This window comes from Elaeis guineensis, chromosome 7 (assembly GCF_000442705.2).
Source record: "Elaeis guineensis isolate ETL-2024a chromosome 7, EG11, whole genome shotgun sequence".
Classification (NCBI taxonomy): Eukaryota; Viridiplantae; Streptophyta; class Magnoliopsida; order Arecales; family Arecaceae; genus Elaeis; species Elaeis guineensis.
The window spans coordinates 9,205,241-9,228,755 of record NC_025999.2 but is presented as its reverse complement, the minus strand read 5'-3'; the positions used below and the strand labels follow the sequence as shown (position 1 = coordinate 9,228,755).

The following is a 23,515-nucleotide window of genomic DNA, read 5'->3' as shown; positions in this document are numbered from 1 at the left end:
TTTGTCTCTAACTCCACATTATTCTCTGCATGTCCCCCCCAATCCCCGCGGACATAAATAGCCCGGAGCCGTTAAAATGAGGAGAGATCTTCCAATGTTTGGGCATGAATAATGAAGGCATGGAAAGCTAGTTATATATTAGAATATAATCAATTTTTAAATCGATTTTCCAAAAAGAAATGAAAATAATTTTATAATAAATCATGATCATCGTGTACAAAGCCTTCCATTATATTATATATCTAGATAAATTTGTAACTAACAATCATTTTTCTCTCAAAAAACAAAAAATGTAAGTAAAATCCATTATAATGTTATTTTGACCCTTATTTTTTATTATTATATTTTATTCTTTTTTATTTTTATTTATACTTCTATATTTCTTTTTATTACCATGCTCCTTCTAAAGGAAATATAATTCTGTTGCTTATCACACCAAACATGAAAATGGGGTCAAAATCAAAATTTTCATTTTATTCCCCTTCTCATTCAGATGGAACTAAAAGATGGCATAAAAAGTTTTCGGCCCAAATCTAACCTGAATCCACTTGATTCTAACCCAATTCTCCACATTGCCACCTACACCCTTTCTCATAAAATATCATTCAATTGGTCAAAAGCTGGTCTTCCTCAGGAGATATTATATCCTGCACCAAGGTGCACTTGCATTTTTGTGTGCCAAATATTGGGGTGAACGCACGATGAATAGGGCCCATAGGAATGATAATATCTGATTGGTGTGGTGCATTATCACGTGGTGCACATGGCATAAAGTATAATTTCTTTTTTTTTTTAGATAAAGGGGCCGAAGCATATCAAATTAATGAAATAAGTACATTACAAAGAAAGAGAATTCAAAAAATATATAGTTACGATGAAGACAAATATCTGAATCCAAAATAGTATTCACACTGAACCAAAGCAAATAGAAAAAAATATTTATAGAAGTAGAAACGAAGACCTGTACCAAAACATTGAAATTGTAGGATGAAAGAGCTCAAAAACACATCATCATTTCTTCAAAAAATAAGCTTGTGGTGTATATAAGAGAAGAGAACTTCATACAAAAGTTGGCGAAGCTGACAGAGCAAGAATTCTACAGCAGATTAAAAACTAGGCCTGCATTATAATCGGACAGCATTGTTGTTTTAAAAATCTTGCTTGCACTGCATATGAGATGGGAGATCTTCGTACAAAAGCTGCCAAACCTGACACAGCAAGAACTCCACGGCAGAATAAAAGCTAAGCCTGCATTGTAACTGGACAGCTGATGAAGAAGGAGGCTTTTGTAATACAAAATGAAATGAAGACAATTTTCTAGCTAAAGAAGAAGCAAATGCCAGCAGCAAATATATTTATAGATCATATCAGCAGATATACTTGTGTTATATAAATCAAAGGATGAACATGCATAAACCAATTGATGATGAACTGCATACTTCAGACTATTGCAGAGAATAGGTATCAACCATTGAAGGATAATGCAATGAACACATAGTCTAAAGGAATATTTGAGATGGAACATAACAGAACAGGAGGTTGCATATGGATAAAAAGCAGGACCGTATCCAGTGGAAGAAATAGCGAACACAACTAGAATCTGAAGACAGGATTATATAGAGAGAAGAAGAAAGTCCATCTAAGAAGAAAGCAGCAGCCACCATTAATCTGCAACAAAATTAAAGAAGAAAAGATAAAAAGAAAACAAGCATCACAAGCGAATATAGTTCGTACCGACAGCATCATTCCGAAGTAGAGTATGAAGCTCAGTAGATAGGGGATTCAGAGGGTCAATAGAATCATCATCGTCCCAAGCATGTTTAGCAAGCCAATCAGCCATCGAGTTTGCTTTCCTAAAAGTATGAGAAGCAACAAAAATTTGGAGGAACCTTCGACATTGCAATATATCTCTGAAAATAGGGTGGCCATGATATTTTGAAGTGGCAAGTGAGTTTATCCAGGATATAATAATAATAAAGTCACCCTCTAGTATAATCTAGTTCTGCTTAAGGGTGTAGACAGCAGCTATCAAATCAGCCCAAGCACTAATAAGTTCAGCAAAGAGCACTGAAACTAGATTCAACCTAATTACTATTGCCTTCAATAGGCTACCAAATGAATCTCTAATAATATAAGTTGCAGCAGATCTTTGATTTTGAAGTGATCCATCAAAATTAATCTTTATTGCACTAGGGGGTAGGGGTATCCACTTAATAGTAATTAAGGAAGGAGAAAGAGATGAAGATAGAGAGGTACCCCAGTTCGATGGAGCAGAGAAGCAATGCCTGAATGAAAAGGATAAAGTATGGTTCTCAGTTACACAAATATCATCAAAGTAGCATAACAATTTTCGATATAGCTGTCCTATAAGCATGACTTCATTCTCAAAAATTTGCTAATTCCGGACCATTCGCAATAGCCACAAAATATAGAGAACTACCACCTTAATCATCCTCTCCATCTAGGCATTAGTAAGAAAAGATACTAAAGCCGGCAAAGAGTTGAATGGCAGATTTCATCTCATTGTTTGAGCTATCAGCAACCATAAGGAAGAAGCATACGGGCAAGAAATGAATATATGTTCTATATCTTCTAGTTGGTAGGGCATATATCACAATTCATCACATTTGACTGAATAATATTTTTACCAATCAAGTAGGCTTTTGTTGGAATATGCTGCCATAAAAACTTCCAACCAAAAAATTTAACATTGGTAGGTAAAGGCAACTTCCACAGCCAACTTAAAGGAATAGAAGGAGAAGTAGGAGAATAAAGGGCCAAAGAGACATCATGCAGAAAAACATGAGTAGCTCTCGTCACACTTCAACACAACTGATCTGATCCAGGCCTATATGCAATAGGGATATTGCAAATAATAGCGATCATATTGGACGAGAATACTTGCTGAAGAGCTTGCTAGTTTCAGGTGCAATTTGGAAGGATAAAGTCAGCAAGCCAGTAAGTTTGTAGATCTACCTCTATATTAACAAAAGTAGGCTAAGCCACCAAAGGGAGGTTTGTAATCCAAGGGTCATTCAATGTATGAACAGATGAGCCATCCGCTAAAGCCCATTAGAATTGAAAAGAAATGAGAGCAGCGTGCAGGAAAATTTGCTTCTAAACAGAAGAAGATTTACGAGGAGGTGAATAATGCATCTAAGTATGCTGAAAATTATATTTTACTCTAACTAACCAACCCCAGAGGGTATCAGGGTGAAGGATAAGCTGGGTAGCAAGTTTTGCCATAAGGGCTTTGTGAGTCCAAAAGAGTGAATGAATGCCTAAGCCCCCTTTAGATTTAGGAGAACAAATAGTAGACCAAGACAGGAGATGCACACCGCGAGTATTAGGGGAATGACCCCATAAAAAAAAATGAAAATAGCAATCTAGCTTGTGAAGAGAAAAACAAGGAAGGTGAATAGAAGACATGGTGTACATAGGAAGGGCCATTAAAACATATTTAAAAAGAGTGGCGCGCCCAACAATAGAAAGAGCTTTTCACTGTCAACTCTCAATTCTAGATTCAACTTTTTGGTAAAGATAAGAAAGTTGACCCTTTTAGCCTTCCCATAGAAAGAGGCACACTAAGATAGGTCTAAGGTTGAGACTTTATTGGTGCTTTCATTAATTGAATAGTTTGATGCTTAACTGTTAGGTCGGTAAAAAAAGTACATGAAATATAAGATTTATGAGTATTAACAGATTGCCCAGATATAGTACAATATAAGTCGAGAAGAAACTTAAGACAAATACAATCTTGAATAGTGGCATAAGTGATTAGAAGACAATCATCAGCAAAAAATAAGTGAGTAATCGAAGGGCCCTTAGAAGCTGACTTATAAGCTCTCAAAATGTGAGACTCTACACAGCTAACTAGAGGAGAGCAGACAACATGTGGAAACATAAAATAAAAAGATAAGGAGACAAGGGACAACCTTGTCGTAGCCCCCTAGATGTAGAAAACCAAAAAGTAGGTACCCCATTAATAAGAATAGCAAAATTAGGAGAGGACACATATATCTTGATCCAATTGATAAAATGATGATGAAAGTCAAAATGGGAAAGAACTCGAAAGAGAAAATCCCAACATACCTTATCAAAAGCTTTTATCATGTCAATTTTTAGAGCCATAAAACTTCGAGTTCTAGGAGCTATTATGAGAGAATGCATAATTTTTTGAGCCATCAAAATACTTTCCACAATATTATGGTTAGGAATGAAAGCCCCTTGAGTGGGAGGAAGAAGAGTGGAGAATGGGCCTAAGACACTTGGCAAGAAGTTTCGCCACAATCTTGTAAGCAGTGTTACAAAGACTAATAGGTCTATAATCTGAGACATTTTGGGGATTAGGGATCTTTGGAACCAAGGCAACAAATGTTTGCTTTCATGAAGAAGGCATAGACCCAAACATAAGGATGTACTTAACAGCTTGTATAATATCATTCTTAATAATTGATCAAAAAGCTTTAAAGAAGAAAGGAGGAAATCCATCAGGGCCAAGAGCTTTGTCAGAGTTCATGGATCGCATAACCATTTCTATTTTCTTTGAAAAAGCAGCCAGGAAGGAATCATTTTGAGAAGAAAAAACATCAGCAGAAATTGATGGCAGCCAGCTCGATAGGGGTTGCTCATCTAGAGACCAATGAGATCTAAAATGGTCAAGAAAAAGATTACGAGCCTGATCAGTATCTTCAACTATATCATCAGAAGTTGAGCATATCCGATGAATACGATTCTGTCTTCATTGAAAAATAGTGAAATTATGAAAGAAACAAGTATTATTATTTCCTTCCTTAAGCCAAAGAACGCGAGATTTTTGTTGCCAGAAAATCTCTAGCTGATGAAGGTTAAGATTATACTTTTTAAGAGTAGCAAGAAGATCATGATGGTCTTGAATGAAGAAAGCATCATTAAAAGATTCTTTATATTGAAGATACTCCAACCTATGATTAAGAACATCTCCTGGTGAAATAAATTACCAATGTGGTGACGATTCCAGCATCGAAGCGCAGAATGAACATTGTTTGAAAGAAGAGTCAATCTAACACCAGGAGAATGACAATGAGGGCATTATCAAGCCTTGCGCACAACCTTAGTAACTCGATCATAGGATAACCAAAATTTCTTAAAACGAAAAGGTTTAGGACCAGACGTTGATGCTGAGGCAACCATAAGTAGGAGAGGGCTATGATTAGAGGCAAAATAGGCTAAATGCTAATATAAGAATTAAGAAAAGTACGAACCCAATTAATATTGACAAAAGCTCTGTCAATACGTTCCCAAACATACTATGAACCCAACTGATTATTACACCAAGTAAACTTCGGCCCCGAAAATCAAGATCAATAAGTCTCTTAGATTCAACAAAAGATTTAAACTCTACAATATCTCTTTTTAGAGAAAAGCGACGACCTCCTTTTTTATCACTGGGGCTAAGAATTTTGTTGTAAAGTTGCGATCAATGGGGTAAATATCCAATGGTTGGCTAAAAAATTGTTAGATCACATAGATGTAGCTACAACAGCATAGAGTCCAGTTTCCTATGACTCTGGGTCTCTAAAAGCTAAATGGATTTTGTTATGTTTGAGAGATGTTTACTTGTAAGTTTAAAGTCTGAGCCAACCTAGCTTGAATCAATTGCCATCCCTGCATTTGGGAAATAAGAAGAAACAAAAGCAAAGATAGCCAATGTCTCTCATGAGGGTATTATTGGATGTCAAACTTCCTGTGCACATCTTATGCGATACAATTTGTTGTTTGATCCTTCTCTTATTTTTTTATTTTTTGTAAAATAATGTATTATATTAAATTAAATATAAGTAAATACATCTTCGAGAATCAAAAAATAAAATATCTAAAAATTAAAAAAATAAATCGGTCTAGAATCCCATAATATTATTCTAGAACACTCAACCATGAAAGATGCCATCTAGTCAGCAATAATATTGATCTCCAAAAAATATATGAAATGTTAAAAGTAGACAAAGATCTCAACATTCTCCAATAATCCTATAATAATTGATGCTGCCTATTATCATCAAAAGATGGGTCAAAAAGCAATTTAACAACTGTCATAGAATCACCTTCCACTAAAATTTATGAAGCCTGTAATTTGTAGACAATATATATCAAACCTTCAAAAGAACCATAGCATCAAAAATTCGAATACCTCCTACTACGATAAATATATCAGTAGCACTTCAAATAATGAAGCCAGATCCAGCAATATTGCCTTGATTGTGCAAACTACCATCAAAATTAATCTTAAGAAAATAGGGAGTGGTAGGTCTCATGAAAAATATATTAATTTAGAGGATGCAGAGACTGCAAAAGAAGAGCTACAATTTTTTTCTGTTATCAAAGATCCTGTAGTGATAGCCAACAAATGAAGCTCTCGAGTGTGAGCCGAAGCTTTTAGAAGAATCAATATAGCACTTAGCCTTAAGTTTTGGAATATAGGGGTATTCCTTACCAGTTAAATATTATATGTAATATAACAACATAAATTAGCTTCTGACTTTTTAATAGTAGATGAAATTTTTTTAATAGTTTGCAAAAACTCTTTAATCGATAAGGATGAACTAATAGATATATATTGCAGTGAAGCAATTCTTCATACACAAGAAGCAATATTATAGTGGAGTATAATATGAGATATAAATTCCTCCTCTTTTGAACAAATATCACAGTAACTTGTAATATGAAAACCATGCTAAGCTAATCATGCTCTACATGAAAGTCGAAGCCAGGCTAGTTTCCATATGAATAAAGCAACCCTGGGATGAGTTTCTAATTTCCAGACCCAAGTACAATTCGAAATTCTTTAGAATTTAGTTACAAACATACGATAAAGATTAGATTCTTTTAACATTAATCCAAAAGATATGCCCCAACTCAATCTATCCCTAAACTCACCACGAGGTATATGTAAGCCTGCAAATGGGTCGGGTTGACCCATGATCCGATCTGATCTGATCCGTATAGATCTGATTCAAACTATTGTAAAAGATCCATGGATTCAAGTCGAATTCTAAAATTGGATCTGTTTCATTTTCTGGATCGGATCTAAATTTACTGAATTTTGATCTGACCCAATCTGACCCAATTCATAGAAACTTTTGGATCGATTTGGATCTTGAGATAAATAACTCGATCCAATCTGACCTGACCCAAACTTAATACGAGACCTGAACACTCATACTATGACTTACATAATTTTTTTTGTTATTCTTTCTTATAATTTCTGATGTTTGATTGCAACTTGTGCATACATTCTTCTTCTCGAAATTGATATCACTTGTAGTTGAATATAGCAAACTTTTCAACCACTTGTTTCCTATAAATGAAGGATGAACTAATTCATTAACAAAAGTAGTTAAGTCCAGTAATAGTGTAAATAAGATTGCTTATAGATCTTCTATTTATTGATTTTGTTATTTATAATCCAGACCCAAACCGATCCGGATCCGGGTCTGGATCCAAACTGAATCCGTATTTCATGGGTCGGGGCCGGATTATATATAGATCCAACTTGAATGATCTGTTAGATCAAAAAATTTGATTATGGATCTAATCCAATCCAATCTGATTTTCTATAAGGCTAGGTTTAGGTCCAATATTCAGATCTGATCAAGAAATTGAATTGGATCCGGATCACTCATGATCCAATCCGACCCGACCCATTTGCACCCCTAGGTATATGTATAGATACAATTCTATCAACCAATTCCTTGGAAAAAGCTTGTGCCAATGCAGACTGATTCCACTAATGATCACCAATTATAATAAAGTCTTTAACCATAGTATCTTTAGTTGCCAAAATATTTATTGGCATTGCCCATCATTCTAAAGATAAAAAGCACAATAACCACATTTATAGAAGCACCATCCCCTATATACTATTTAATACTAGAATAAATAGCAGGAGCATTAAGCATAGGAGTAAATTTTTTTCCAAATTGGAGGAGCATTTCGTGGACATGTTGAACTATCATAATTGACCATGCTCCATACTTTACTTGCATAAACAAGCACTAAGAAACCATCTCACCATAAAATATACCTCACCATATGCTTAGCTACAAGGGCATCACTTCTAGTAAGCAAAGAAAAAATATTCAAACCACCATCATGAGTTGATTGACAAATATGATCCCAAGAAATAAGATGCACCCTTTTAGAAGTATCATTGAACCCCAAAGAAAATTTCAAATAATACTTTCCATCTTCAACAGCACTCCTTTTGGAATAATAGTATGAGAAATTAAATAGAAAGTGTAGAAAGAACTGATTTAATAAGAGTTACTCTGCCCATCATAGATAGTCTTTTATTTTCAGTCATCCAAGCAAGATAAAAAATTTTGTATAATGCCATTACAATCAAAAGAAGACAATCTCTTATCCGACATAGGAACTCCCAAATATTGCCAAGTACCATCACATTCTTTAGTATGAAAATATTTTTTAATGTGCTATCTAATAAGAATGTTAATCTTAAGATTGAATTTGATCATAGATTTCTCAAAATTAACCCGCTATTCAAACATTGCACAATAATTCTGCAAAATGGTTGATAAAGTTCTTGCATTGTTCATAATAGCTCTAACAAACAAAATACAATCATCTACAACTAAAAGATGAGAGACAAATATTCTTGATCTATCAGGCTAAGATGCTGATAGCAACATACTGCAACCACCACCTTCAACAACCATATATGCATCTACATAAATAATAAATAAATAGGATGATAATCGGCATCCTTGTCGAACACCAATAGAAGAAAAGAAGGTAGTAGAAGTTCTATAACCAAAACTGCAAATAAAAGAGACTCAATAGAACCTTTGATCCAATTAATCCAAATCTTAGAAAAATCCATCTAGTGCATGGAAAAAAAAAAAAAGAAACCCCCATCGAACTCTATTATATGTTCTCTCCATATCAAGCTTAATAGCCATATAGTTTTGTCCAATGGGAGCATGTTGTAAATTATACATGATTTCTTAGGCCACAAGAACATTTTCAAAAATACTTCGGCCTTTAATAAAAGCATCTTATTCCTAACTTATCAATGGATGAGAATCTATTGCATTTGATTAGCCACTAATTTGGTGACAATTTATATATGGAGGTGCATAAACTAATTGGACGATAGTGAGATGGAAGTGAAGCATCTAATCTTTTAGGAATCAAGGTAATCAATGTATGCTTCCAAGAGATTGGTATAGAATCGGATCTAAAGAACTATTGTACTGCAAGACAAACTTCCTTCGAAATGATTAGCCAATAATATTTGAAGAAAAAAATAGAAAATCATTCTATCCAAGAGCCTTATCTCCCACCATAGATTGTATAATGGACTCAATCTTAGCCGTCGAAACATTCCTAATGAGCAACTCCTTTTCAACATTAGATAAAATAGTATTAGGAAGAGGAATAAGATCTGGATCTATGTTCTCCTTGTCTCTCCTCCATTTAGTACTAAAACAGTTAATAATTCCTATCTTATAATATTATCCTCCTCAATAGAATTTTCATTAGCATCCTTAAGAAAATAAATTCCATTCTTTCACCTTCTAATAATAGTAGCTTGATGAAAAAAATCCTAGATTTCTATCTCCACATAATTTCTTGTTGACAAACAAGTAAATTATATTGGGCTAGTTTAGTACAAAAAAAAAAAAAAAACAAATCCCAATCCAACAACCCATCCTCATCACACTCCTTTTTTTTGTAATTTCCATATTACTTTTTCAACATCTTCCTGTTTTCAAATAATATCTCCCACTATCCTCCTATTTTAGGACCTAAATCTTCTTTTAAGAATCTCCAATCTCCTAGATATACTATATATAGCATCCTCTCTAATAAGAATAGTCCACACACTACGAACAATGTTCCAAGAATAAGGATAATATAGCCAAAACTTCTCAAATCTAAAAAGAGGTTTATGAAAAATTTTAAAAATAATCTCGATCATAATAGGACAATGATTAGAAGCAATCCGAGGAAGATATATGTAATAATTTGGATAACTTTAAATCCATCCTCTGGTACCAAAAGTCCTATCAAGTCTCTTCCATACCCTTGCCTAACCGGTCCAATTATTAGATCATATAAAGTGAATATCTGAATATCCTAAATCAACCAGACCATATGAAGATATAAAAGATCGAAACTCTCAAATACCAATTTATTCAATAAAAGGCTTGTCATCCATTTTTTTCGGATGGTCTATCAATGCAATTAAAGTCAATAATAATTAAAATTTGGATAGGCTTTGATTGAGAATAGCAGAGGCTTCTATCCAGAGCAATCGACAATACTGATATTCTAGATCTATATTAATGGCTAATAGAATCTGAGGATGTTTTCTTGGCTCTGTAATAATAAATATCACTTAATGGGAGCTCATATGAAAAGTTTTAATTTTTATATTATTCTATTGCCAAATTGCAATAATACCACCCTTACGTCCCTACGACTCCACTAAATGAGAACACTAGCTTGGCGGAAGATAAAAACGTGCCTTATATAAACTTCTATCCAATAATTTAATTTCAAAAAAGACAGAGATATAAGGATTATGCAACTGAAGTAATCTCCTAACATTTGATAAAAATGCAGATGTATCAGCCCCTTTGTAATTCCATAACAGAAACTTCATTGTAAATTACTAGAAGGCTGATTAGTGTCACTCTGAACTTCACCTATTGGTGGCTTCATCAAATAAATGCAATCTATCTCATCATCTCCCTCCTCTGTCAGAGGATTTAACCCCAAAGCCTGCTTCATTAAAACAATTGCCTGATTGTGCTCATCTTGTTTGATTTCTAGCCCAACTTCATCTGCCTTTTATTCTCCATTTAAAACAATTGAGCTATAAGGTCTCACTGGTAATTCAGCATTCTCATGACTTGCAGATGAAAGAAGCTTCACCAACTATCTGCTGCATTTTAGAGGAAAATACAAAGAGCTCATCAGATTGTGGCCCAGGAGGGGAAAGATCAACAATCACAGCTTTTGGGTCCGCCAGATAATTGGATTCGCTTGTATGTGCTATTTTTGATAATTTCCATGTCGTAGCTTGATCACCAGCCCTTTTCACCCCTTCACTAGTTGTTTTAACTTGGCTACGAGGAGGTGATCTAGTCCTCTTTCCTTGATTTGATGCCTTTCCCATAGTGAATGAAGTGGGCTGCACAATAGAGTCCTCAAGCCCCTTGCCCATAATTGCTAAGAGAAATATTTTGTGCGCTGCAGGCGGTATAACTCGTGCACATCACTCACGATGATTGGCTCACAAATAGGATCGGATGTAACATAGGAGAAATTTTTTTTTTTTTTTTTATACCGATCCCGCACAAGAGCCAATCACCGTGAGCGGCGCATGGAGCTCCACCACCAGCGGTTTTCTCAGCCTATTTCAGAAATTTCATTCTTGAGCGTGTTAACTCGGGCGAGTTAAGTAAAGCACCGACTGAGTCAACCTTATGTGACTTGGGTCATCTTCCTCACCGTTCCCGTTGCACCAGAGCCAGGATTTTTCAATTCATTCCCCAACTCCACTTTTAGCCACAAGCCAAATAGGTTCTTCGGCACACTCGCACCGTGATCATCACCGGTGATGAGAGCATGCTCCGAACTACCACCTGTAGCATCATCGACAGTGATAAAATTATTGGGTTCAATTTGTTTTCCACTGGGGAAAGAAGAACCACCTATCTCCCGACAATCTCCTTCCAGATGCCCAGTCGACCACATCGGTAACAAACTATTGTGACATTCTCATACACAAACGGTTGCTAGAAGGATAGCTTGGGACCTAACCATCGACTACCTAGGGACTCTTTGCAAGCATAGAGTCTCTGGTTTCCTTGGACGAAAATCAAAACAGGTAATATCCCTTCCCATTGAGAAAAACTCCAAAGTTCTCCACAATTTGGCATCTCGTTTTGATATTTCTGATAATCATGTCCAGAATGCGACGCCCCGTAGCCCACGACCCACCACCAGTTCTTCATCGGTCATCTTGCTCATTTGCTAGAAAAATTTCCATCTTTGAACCACCCCTTTTATGTCTGGGAACTGGAGCCTTGATTCATTGTAGCAGCTATGAATCTGAGAATCACCGCTGGCGCCGCCTTCAGCAGCAGTAATTAATGCTCTGAGAATCACCGCTGGCGCCGCCTTCAGCAGCAGTAATTAATGCCGAGAAACCTTGGGTTTGTGCATGAACTCTAAAGTGCATGTATAAGACGCCTCGCTTTCTCCCTGAAAAGTAATTTTTCAGCACTATACTTTGATCTCCACCTTAATCCTTCTGCGCGTGCGTGCACGCACGTGCACGCACGACATGTACAGCCCCCACCACACACGCGCACACATACACGATAGATGTATAGGTAGAGAGATAGATAGAGAGAGAGATATACATAGAGAGAGATTAACATGATATGAAATGTCAGCGAGGCATGCGAGAAAGTAAGCTTCCTGCAACTGATAATATTGCTGACTTGATCCCTCTTCATAGTGGAAGTCCCTGAGTTTCTGAGGCAGTAGTTGTATGTTGCAAAGGGAGGTCAAGCTCCATTGTGAAAAGAGATAAAAGACAAATAATAACTATTTTAAATGACCAATTTGGATTGATACCCGAAATATCAACAATGGAAGCCATCTTCTTACTTAGATGACTGATAGAAAAATATAGAGAAAAAGGAAGAAGTCTGCATATGGTCTTTATTAGTTTAGAAAAAATTGATGATAGGATGACAAGAAGGTAATTACATGAACTTTTGGAAGGAAGGCTATATATAAATGATATCTTAAAATAACTGAGGACGTACACGCTAAGCATTAACAAGTATTTTACTAGCCGCAATAGGCTTATATCAAGGATTGGTGCTAAGCCCTTTTTTTATATTAATTATGAGTGAACTCATATCTAACATCCGGAAAGATGTATATTGGGGCATGTTATTTGCATATGATATAGTGCTAATTGATGAAAAGAAAACTAGATTGAATATTAAATTAAAACCATGGAGGAAAATTTTAGAGGTTACGAGCTTAAAAATTACTAAAACAAAGAAAAAGCATGTGGAATGCAAATAATTGAAAATAATAAAAAAAGTCATAATATCAATTAAGATGATGGACAAGAGATACCATAGTAACCCATTTCATTATTTAGGATCTATTATACAAAATAATAAAAAGATAGATAAAGATACATGTTATAGAATTAGAGTTGATCGGATGAAATGGAGAAATACATATAGCATATTACGTTATAGGTGCATATTTTGGATACTTGAACATTTTATAGAACAATAGTAAGACCTACAACGTGATATGGTTCAAAGTGCTCAATAATTATGAAAGTATGTGAAAACAAATTGAAGGATATAGGAATGAGAATGTCGAGAATGTATGGTAAAAGTAGGAAGAATAATATTTTTTTTTAAAAAAAAAAAAAGAGGAGCTGTAAGAGTAGGACAAATTAAGAATAAGATGATAGAAAATTAATTGAGATTGTATGGACATGTACAACAAGGATCTGAGAAGGTTCATATAAGGAGAGGTACTTTAATTTACATTGAAGATTATAAACAAGGAAGAGGAAGTCATAGATTAATATAGACAGAGATTACAAGGAATGATATAGAGAAATTTCGAATAACATCAGATGTGATCCTAAATACGAATACTTGTGAATGACAATCCATAAAGTCAATCCCAAATAATCAGAAAAAAAAGGCTAGAAAAGATTATGATTATGAGAAACTATTTGGATACAACTTAAAATTCACTCCTCTTACATATCCATTTTTGAATCTATACAGAGCATGTTTAATGAATTAGCTCACAATGATGACTACAAATCTACCTAGTTCTCATCCTTACCAGAGTAATAATGGCGGAAGACACAGGAGAAGTCCTTAGAGTCGTAGCCCTTCTCACACAATTCCATGTAACTGCAACCAGAAACTTGTTTATCAAAGCAGTGTCAACCAAAACTAAATGCAAAACATTGAAGATTACATGGAGGGTTTTTTTTTTCCTCTCTCTCTCTCAAAAAGAAGACATTTAAGTTTACTCTTTGGGTAACTCACATATCACGTGCTTCAGAAGTAAGCGGGCACTTGAGACCGATCTCTGCTGCAGATGACACGGCCAGTGTCAAGTCTTTAGCCTGTATGAAAATTATTCTTGCATCATAATTGGCTGATTAATTTCAACATGCATCTAAGCCTGGAACTATATCCTTTGTGCCATTATAAGCTTCTCTCTAGGGGAAAAATGATGAAACAGAGGGATCAAAATATGCAATACTACCAGAGAAAGAAGAGAGAAAAACTAGAATTCATTATATCAAACTGGTGCATATCAGAACTGAAGTTCACATACAATGGAGTATTCATATTTCAAAAATTCAATGATGGTCAAACATCTGGGAATGAGAAATAGAGACACCACAAAGGTGTGCTGAATGTTAAGTTTTGCATGGAGCAGTCTTTTCAATGTAAGATTAAAATTGAGTAATATTGCAATCTAATAGGAAGATGGGTTCTCTGAGTAGAATTAAACACTCGTAGTAAATTAAACATACATAAATTACTTGATAACAAGAAATGCATAGTTGGATGTTAGTAATGACAATCAATGTGAGGATACATATAATTATAATCATTAGCTGAGGGTATTGCCTGTTCTTTGTTACGAAATTTTTGAGAGAGCAGACCAATATTATAATCAAAGCTTCGTATAAAGCCAGCATATACAAATATTGCTTACCATGAGTTTAGATGTGAACCCGCCATCATAATTCCTTGATGAAGGCACCCCTTCCATTATTCCAGGGACTGGATTGTAACTATCACTATCAAATGTTGTGAAAATGAAACAACAGTTCAAGATCTAATTTACCATGGTTAGTCAATGTCAATAAATTCATAGAAAGGACAGAAGAATTAAGATTTCATTCTTTTTAGTGATAACATCTGAGTAATTTATGGAGAAGAATATTATAGGGTGTTCCAACTGAAAGAACCTAACGGAATGAACATAAATGAGCATAAATTTGGTCAAGTCTTTGCTATGTGGGAAGCGTAGTTGGGTAACCTTATAAGCCAATGAAAAAGCAAATCACAAGGACTGAAATTGTCAGCTTAGTTGTCACTACATCAATCTCAAGATCTCAAAGCGAACAATGTAGCAAAAAGAGAAGGCTTGAGGTAACTATTTTGGGTTGGCAACACCTGATACATCAAAATTTTACAAAAATACTGGAACCCTAGGATACCAATGTTTAACCAAGTTCATAGAAACTTAGTAATAATAATGTTTCCTGAAACTCTTGTGCTCTTGTGAAGATAAGAAACTTCAGAAAGAAAGTTTTCCATGATTAACAAGATATAGTTGTTGATCCTCAGAAAGAACCATTCCTCTGAAGGATGAAAGGATCCAACTGGCAGAAGTTAATATCATGGTCAAGAAGGAAAAAAATACTAGTTTATGGGAATTAAGAGAAAATGGTTCTGACAAGCAGCTGAACTCTCTCAATAATGCAATAAACCAGTCATCCATCTGTTCATGATGTCTTGACTGAAAAGATGAGCACACATACACGATTTAATGGGAAGGATTGTTTGTTTGTCCAAAGGCATATCAGTACCACACAAAGTAGATTGAGAGGCAAATTTTAGTTTTCATCAAGAGAAAGACAAAGGCATATCACCATTATACAAAATAGATTGAAAGACAAATTTAGGCTTCATTAGCACAGACTTTTGTCCTGTGTGCTCCTCTAAATATTGAATATATACATGTAGGATATGGGTTGAGGGTACGCTACCTACTCCAACAGCGAGCACTTGATGAATTGAAAATTTTTGTTAATGTGCTAGCTGTAATCCCTAGATGCTGACCAAGAACAAAAGCTTCAGAGACCCCAAGCATGCTAACAGCCATTGCCAAATTATTGCAAATTTTTGCTGCCTGAGACCAAAAACCACACTCAAGGTGAACTCAGGGTCAGTTCCAAAGCTGAAAGAATTACAAACATCGTCTTGCAAATTGAGACGGAACCGCATATATTTACAACAGTCCTGTTCATCCTCCTCGTCATCACAGCTGGAATACTAAGTCTCACTTGAATCAAACATATTTACACTTAACTAAAAAGAAATAGGACAGACATGCAATCATGACCAGGCAATTAGCAGAACAGCAAAATGGCATGCCATTAGACCAAAAGAAAATATTGTAATTATTCTAGTTGCTTACTCATATGATATCGGGGATACTTGAAAGCTCTAATTTATGAATATGAAAGCACCAGATGGGATTTCCAAATTTATACAAGTTCAATGAAGTTAAGCACAGTTTTCTATGTTTCAGTTGCCTCTTTTTTCAAAAAATCAATTTCCTTACATGTGGGAGACAAACTTTCGCATTTCTAGTACTAAAAAGCTAAAACCAAGATAATTAGCTCATAGCTGGGCTTATATTAACACCACTTTCAAGTTTTTCCATAGCTATATTAATTGTCAAGGAATTTGGCTTCTGAAAAGAAAATTTTAATCATCTGTGCAGGTGGAGAATGAAAGATAGTTCTCTTGAGTGAAGTAAGATAGTGCTCCTCATTCTTGACAAGTATTTTAGTCACTACAACAAAGCTGTACAATGAGTAGGCTGCCTCCTTGAGATGGTTCTTACACTTAGTTTTCAACACAGTGCAAACATTGCATTTTTTTTTTGCACACAAGTAGGGATAGGCATGGGCATTCAGGTACATCAGAGAGAGAAGCAAACTTACAGCACCATTGCCAGAACTGCCACAATAGATTGTCTGTTTACCCATTGAGAGAAATAAGGGCTTTGCAGCCAGATATGCCTCCTCTAAGCCACCAACCTATACAACAAAACTTGGATTTTTTTACAGGTCAGGACATAATAATGCATGCATCTATGTGTCAATAAATATATATAGGCATATGTGTGAGAGAGGATCCTCAACTGGCTTTCCACACCGTTCAAACTAATGGTCCTCCAAACTATCATTATGTGGCTTCCAAATAATTATCATAATTAATGAGAAGCACAAGGCAGTACCATAAAAGTAAGGGTCCCTGCTTGTGCAGCGGGAACGCCTCCAGATACAGGAGCGTCCAACATGAGTGGATTGTTTGCAAACCCTGAACAATAACACCAGGTTAATGGCTAGTAATAACAAAGAAATAAAAAAAGTATTTTTGACTGAATAGAATAGATAACCAGATTGACTTAAAAATTGCCTATAAAGCCTTTTAGGTTAGCCATGATTTTCATGAAAGATCATTCCATTTATCCACCCAACATATGATTCTGGTTTCCATCTCAGATCTAAGCATACATCTTCACAACCTAAGTAAGAGCGACAGGACAATAGTCATTCTAGGCATATTATAGCCAAGTGTTAAAGTATTTTCCGATAGGGCTGAGCAAATAACCGAAACCTGAAGAAACCCACCCAATCCGACCCAATAAACATCGGTTTCGGTCGGTTGAAAGACATAAATTGGATGGAATCGGATTGGAATTTGTAAAAAAATCGGTTATTTACGATCAGTTCAATTCCTAAACTTTTTATCCGTATGAAATCGAACACGACCGATGTAATATTTCACAAACTCACTTTTATTTTGGGACAGCGTCATTTAGACTTCAATACTTTATTCTAAAAAACACCCTATCACCCATTTGGATTCATGGGAATATTAAATGTTGAATTGTTGATGGAAGCACATCAATTTGAGACAATTCTGAAGTGAAAGCTTTTAAATATAGTTGCTTTCATATGAGTAAATTTTTTTTTTTCTGTTTTGTTTTGCACAAGTTCAAAAATAAGCCTAAAATTTGTAATTTATAAGGTTTAGGCTTTTTTTGCATTAAATTGATAAAAAAATAAATAAACTTAAGTGGACCAATATTGGACTTAAAATCAAAATTGGATCAACATTGAAGCTCAAACCGGTACAACCATTCGAATCCACTACAAACCGTTGACTTTGATTTGAAATGGTTTGTACATGGTAAATGATCAGCAGTGGGTTGAATTTTCTTCAACCCGATTGGGTTTGGTCAGGTGAAATTTTTCTCTCCACCCAACCGAATCCGCCCCATGCTTAGTCCTATTTTATGAAACTAGAAGCTTTTCGGTTGCTTGAGTGCTGAAGCCATAACAAGTGACAATGATTTAGTACCACTATCTTACTTGAATCAATTTAAAAATCACTGAATTTAAATAGATGAACAAAACTTTGCAGGTATATAATGACAAGTTGGTTTGACTACCAAGATTTTAGGGCTTGTCTAGCTTGCTAATTGTACCCATGTTTTTCCTTTATGTGCGCCTAAGGCTTGGTACATCACCATCAACATTATTACAACAACTCATTTTGGACTCGACTTAAATCACTATGCATTGATGGTAATATTGGCAATCTTTAGAAGATCACCACCCTGCCATCAACTTTTCTTGGTTCATTCATATACCACCTAGATTTACATATGGTAAGTGATAAACAGTGTGCCCAACTCATCATGGTATGATTGTTAGCCATATGGTAGGGGCATCAAGCCCAACATAATGGAGAAATAACAGATTGACTATTTCACATCTAGTAGCACATCAAGCTCAATAAAATGAAGGAATAACAACACTAATTAGCTAGAAAAATGTGATTTCTTAAGCAATATACCAATTTTTTGTAAGCCAATAGGTTGGCAAAAACTAAAAGCATTAGCGAATCATTTTTCATTTTAGATAGTGACACTGCTCGATAAAACATAAGAGCCATTGCTTAGGCCTTCCAAAAGAAAACCACACAGACTGTTACCTGACTGAAATATTATTTTTATTCTAAGAAAGATCATTGTTATGTGCATAGAGTTTTCTTCTCTTATGGTGTATTTTTGATTTCTGATAGTACGTGATTTCAGTAGGATGTTCAATAACATTAAGATATCGATAGATAGGATTCTGTATGCTTGAAATATGGTTTGTAGTTTGTACAGATCATCTAGGATGCCATATCTCTAGTTTCCATATTTAGAAGGGTCAAGAATTTCTATCTAAAAGAACTATCTAGCCTTGTTTGGAGAAAAATAAAGAAATACATGTATTAATGGGAATCAACAATCCTTGAAGTTGTCATTAGAAGGTCGAGAACCTCTTGAAGTGGTCCATCTTCTCTTTCCTTTCCTCATTTCTCACATTTCTTTTATTAAGATACAATGTGGTATCATCATGGTCATATCATCAAATATATCTATTTAAATAACAGAGTTTTGTAAGAATGGGTCCTCAAAGAATACCCCAAAGATATATTAGATATGAGTCCTAACATCCATCTCCATGTAACAACTCTCATCTGCTTCTAATGTCCAGAATTGCAAAAGTTACCATATAAAGGCAGGCTTAGTTACCACTAAGGAAAGCTATCATATTATTCATATCATGATACATTCAGTTAAGTCGGAGGACCATAATATGATTTTCAAACAACACAGCTGTCAAAGGAAAGAGAGTCTTGTTTTACACACGAATGTTAACACTTCTAATTCAATTCACAAAGATAATTCAATAAAAGCACTCAAAGAGATGATAGTATAGATCAGATTCCAAGAATCATTTTTTGATGAAATTAAAGACAGATAAACAAAATCACTCAAAGAGATGATGACATAGGTCAGATATCCAAGAATCATGAATGAATGAAATTAAAAGACTTCAGCACTGAATAGAACCTTTCTTTTCTTTTAGAAGACATTTTGAGATGTTCGTGGAAAGCATTCTTGAAGTTTGTGGATCAATTGTTGAAGAGTCTATAAACAACCATGGGCTTAGATGACTCCTGCAATGTAGCAAGCCATTTCGTCCGGTATAGACATCCAAAACCTGCAAAATGGTTCCAGAATGTCAAAAGAACTTTCACTGAACACTACAGTGAAGAAAACCACATGACATTTGGCAAAGAACTGAATCGACCAGAGGTTGATGTGGCGACTTATATCTCTATGCAATCAGCTATCTAGAAATCCATTTCGATGTAAATTCTAGACAGCATTGAGTATTGGAAAAGCCAGATATTATCTTGACAGAATGTCTCCTTAAACATTATTTCATTAAAATAAGGTCTTTTAATCCTTGCTATGCCAGTGATTTATGCCATTAGTCAAGAATGCGAATATGCCAAGCTAGTAAAACAAGAAAATCTGCAGTTATACAATCATAGTAAAGAAATAAATTCAAACTTAAAGAAAACATCATATCCAGTCTTCCTGTGCTCTGATTGGTTTTTGTTAACATGTAGGAAGTCCTTTTCAATCTACAATAACAACCTTCTTCTTCTTCCAGTTACAATACTCCAAAATGGATAATAACAGGAAATGGAATATCAATTCAGTAATCCCCATGTAATGATGCCACCAGTTATGATACTGAACAAATATCAATTCTCATAGTACAAAGGTACAGGAAATATGAATAAGTGTAGAAACACTGTTATGGTTCCAGAATGTGTTCAAAACCATAATTCACTAATCCCTACAAAATGATAACTATGACCAAGTGCCTTGCTTAATGTCTGAATGCATAGGAAACGTGAATAGGTGCAGAAACTGGATTATGGTTCCAGAATGTGTTCAAAACCATAATTCAGTAATCCCTACATAATGATAACTATCACCAAGTACCTTGCTTACCATCCATATGCACATGAACAATGCTTTGAAAAGCAAACTTTGGTTAAACTTATCCAACTGTACTCTTATTATAAATAATAGAGCTCACCAAACACTTAAAATACAAAGGAGATTTATGGTGAAGGGAAGGTGGCTGCAATAGAGGGGTACAAATATCTATATAGACTGTTGCCCAACATAGAAGTATAAGATGCCAATGTATCAGCATTGAAGTCTTTTTAGCCAACACAAGAAAGACACAAAAAAAGCTTCAACGGGAATGGGGAATTGAGAAGGCAATAGGTACAGCAGAAAATGCAATCACCGTGTTAGAGATGATATATACCAAAGCATGAAATCGAAGTATTTTTGACCGAACTATCACCATTCTACATGATAAGATTCTGAGAGCCCCTAATTTTCATGCCATTGGCTTCTTTAAAGGTAAATAACCAGTGCATGAGTGGCAACCTGAAACTATTCCCCTGTACATTATTTTTGATGAAATCCTCAGTTATAATAATATTAATATGAGCAAATGACTCCTGTGCGTGCAACAGGTAAGTTCTCAAGTTTGGCATGCAAAAAACTCATTTGGTGATCTTAAAAAAGTAAAATTAATTAGTATCTATGCTAAGATGCAGTGCAAGTGAAATTTTGGCTGTCTTTGCAGGCATTACATATTTCATTTAGCAAAATAGGCAAAGTAAAAGGCTATAAGCAAAAAATGGATGTGCAGAGAGTTGATTTGCATTATGTATTAAAAATTTTAAAAGGTTAAAACATAATATTAAGCAAAGATAGAAAAGGATGTGACAGAATTAAACATTAATAACTCACATTGGAGGAAGAAGGTAGCATTGTAATTATCACATCACTTGACTCTGCAACTTCACAAGGAGTTTCTTTTGCAGGAATTCCCTTCTCCGAGAACTTTTTCAGGGCATTGTAATTACTAGAAATCATCCAACGTCTCAGATTTTGTATGATCCAATAGACTCAAAATGTAATAAATGAAAATCTATAGACTAAAATATGCTGATATTATTCATACAGCTATAGAGTCATTAATAGTAAAATTAGAATTATTAACACTAGAATCAGCTCAATTAAGAGAGTTTTGATTTTCTGTAGAATTCTAGTTCCTATCTGGAGACCAGATACAAACATAAAACTAAAAATTATAAATAAATTAACAAAATAAAAGAAATTAACAAAATAAAACTAAAGATTACAAAGAAACATGCTCCAGCAGATTGCATGCAAGTACGCAAATAAATGAAATAATATCAGAAGTTAAAAAAAAAAAAAAACACAAATGTAGGATAGAATAGAACAAGAGAGATTTACATGTCATGAACGGTGATTTTGTATCCAGCAGTTATCAGATTACTTGCCATATGGAAACCCATATTTCCAAGTCCAATGAATCCAACCCTCTGCAACATATCAACAGAAAATAGAAAGAATAAAGTAATCAAAATATTGTTTAACGGAAAGTGTCATATCTCCACAAAAAATAAAGAAAGTACCTTTCAAAATAACTAAGATTAATTACTCACTAACTTTAAGAAAAAAGAAATTTCATTGTGTTTTAGTTTAGTTTATATTTGATGGTTGTGGATTCACTAGTAAACTAAAGTGCACACACATACCCTACTCTTTCATATAATACTCTCCATGAAAATCATATAAGTGACATGTGCACGAGGGTGAGGGCTTTTCATAGCACTAAGTTGCTTTCCACCTCATCCGTGCCCTTGCAGCATACTCTCCCACAAGATTCCAATCTTGTACTACGCCAAAATTTATACTAGATGGCAAGAGAACTACATAAACAGCAAATTTACATTTTTCGACTTCGATTTAGGCTTCAATAGTTAACATATTAAGCCTACTGCTCCATCTACATATCATCATCAAAACCACCAGCTTTGACTTGCACAATAATAAGCTTTATTTACTGCTTAATTATCCACAAAACGCAATAACTGGAGTTACCACAACATTTTCAAATTACCTGCTTAATTGTCTGAAAGGAACTATTTTTCTCAGATTATTTGATTCATCATAATAAATTTTCAAACTGTATTTCACCTTCCACTTCGATTCGAACCAAGATGGTTTATGTAACTGACCCAACCACTAAAATTAACTATTTTCTGTCAAATTAACATGTTATAAAAAAATTCCGATATTTACTCTTATTACGAGATGTTATCATATAAATTTCATCCAATTCAAGCATCGGTCAAAGTTCTAGAGACTTTGATCCGTTAAAAGCAGAACAGAAATTAAGAATAAAGACAGGAAAAAAGAAAAGATCACTCGCCTCTAGGTGGGAAGGAATGGAACTCGAGGAGAACCCTCGATTCAAAGAGGGCCGAAGTAGAGATCGAAGATTACTCCACTCGCACCTCGAAAGAACTACGCGAGCTCGCAATCTGCTTGCCATCGCCATCTCTCTGTCCCTCCCTCTCTCTCTCTTTCTCGAAGAAGTAGAGAGTTCTTAACGTATCCATCAGTATATAATGACCGATGGTGAGAATTTGCGTGGAGTCTGGACCAGCCTTTGATGTTTATGGAGAAGTGGAGATGGAGCTGGGACGAGTCCAATGGTTCGGTCCTTCTCGTATACTGGCTTCGTCGGATTGGGTCTGGTGGAATTCGGTGGTGCACAATGGTATCCAACTTGACTTGGACCCAGCCCTGACCTAGAATTTGAGCCAGTTTTTGTACATGGATTTTAAATCAACACCTAACTTCCATCCTTAGATTAAATTATTAA

At 35.0% G+C, this 23,515-nt stretch overlaps 1 protein-coding gene across 7 annotated transcripts; it reads right to left on the bottom strand.

The window, feature by feature from the left end:
- Positions 1-1,024: 1,024 nt before the first annotated feature.
- Positions 1,025-23,270, bottom strand: LOC105049084 (probable 3-hydroxyisobutyrate dehydrogenase, mitochondrial). Of its 7 annotated transcripts, none has more exons than XM_073260724.1 (11): positions 23,060-23,270; positions 22,078-22,166; positions 21,568-21,682; positions 19,792-19,942; positions 17,116-17,198; positions 16,820-16,915; positions 15,857-15,999; positions 14,797-14,881; positions 14,115-14,194; positions 13,906-13,976; positions 1,025-1,248 (listed from the first exon to the last, which is right to left on the bottom strand). In XM_073260724.1, the coding sequence occupies exons 1-11, from the start codon at positions 23,186-23,188 to the stop codon at positions 1,097-1,099; spliced, it is 1,194 nt and encodes a 397-aa protein (XP_073116825.1). In that variant the 5' UTR covers positions 23,189-23,270; the 3' UTR covers positions 1,025-1,096. The 7 variants fall into 7 exon arrangements, 6 of the variants coding, with proteins under 6 accessions (XP_073116825.1, XP_010926932.1, XP_073116827.1 ...); XM_010928630.4 differs by having other exon boundaries at positions 1,027-1,208; XM_073260726.1 differs by lacking the exon at positions 1,025-1,248 and adding an exon at positions 1,768-1,853 and having other exon boundaries at positions 23,060-23,269.
- Between the last annotated feature and the right edge of the window lie 245 nt (positions 23,271-23,515).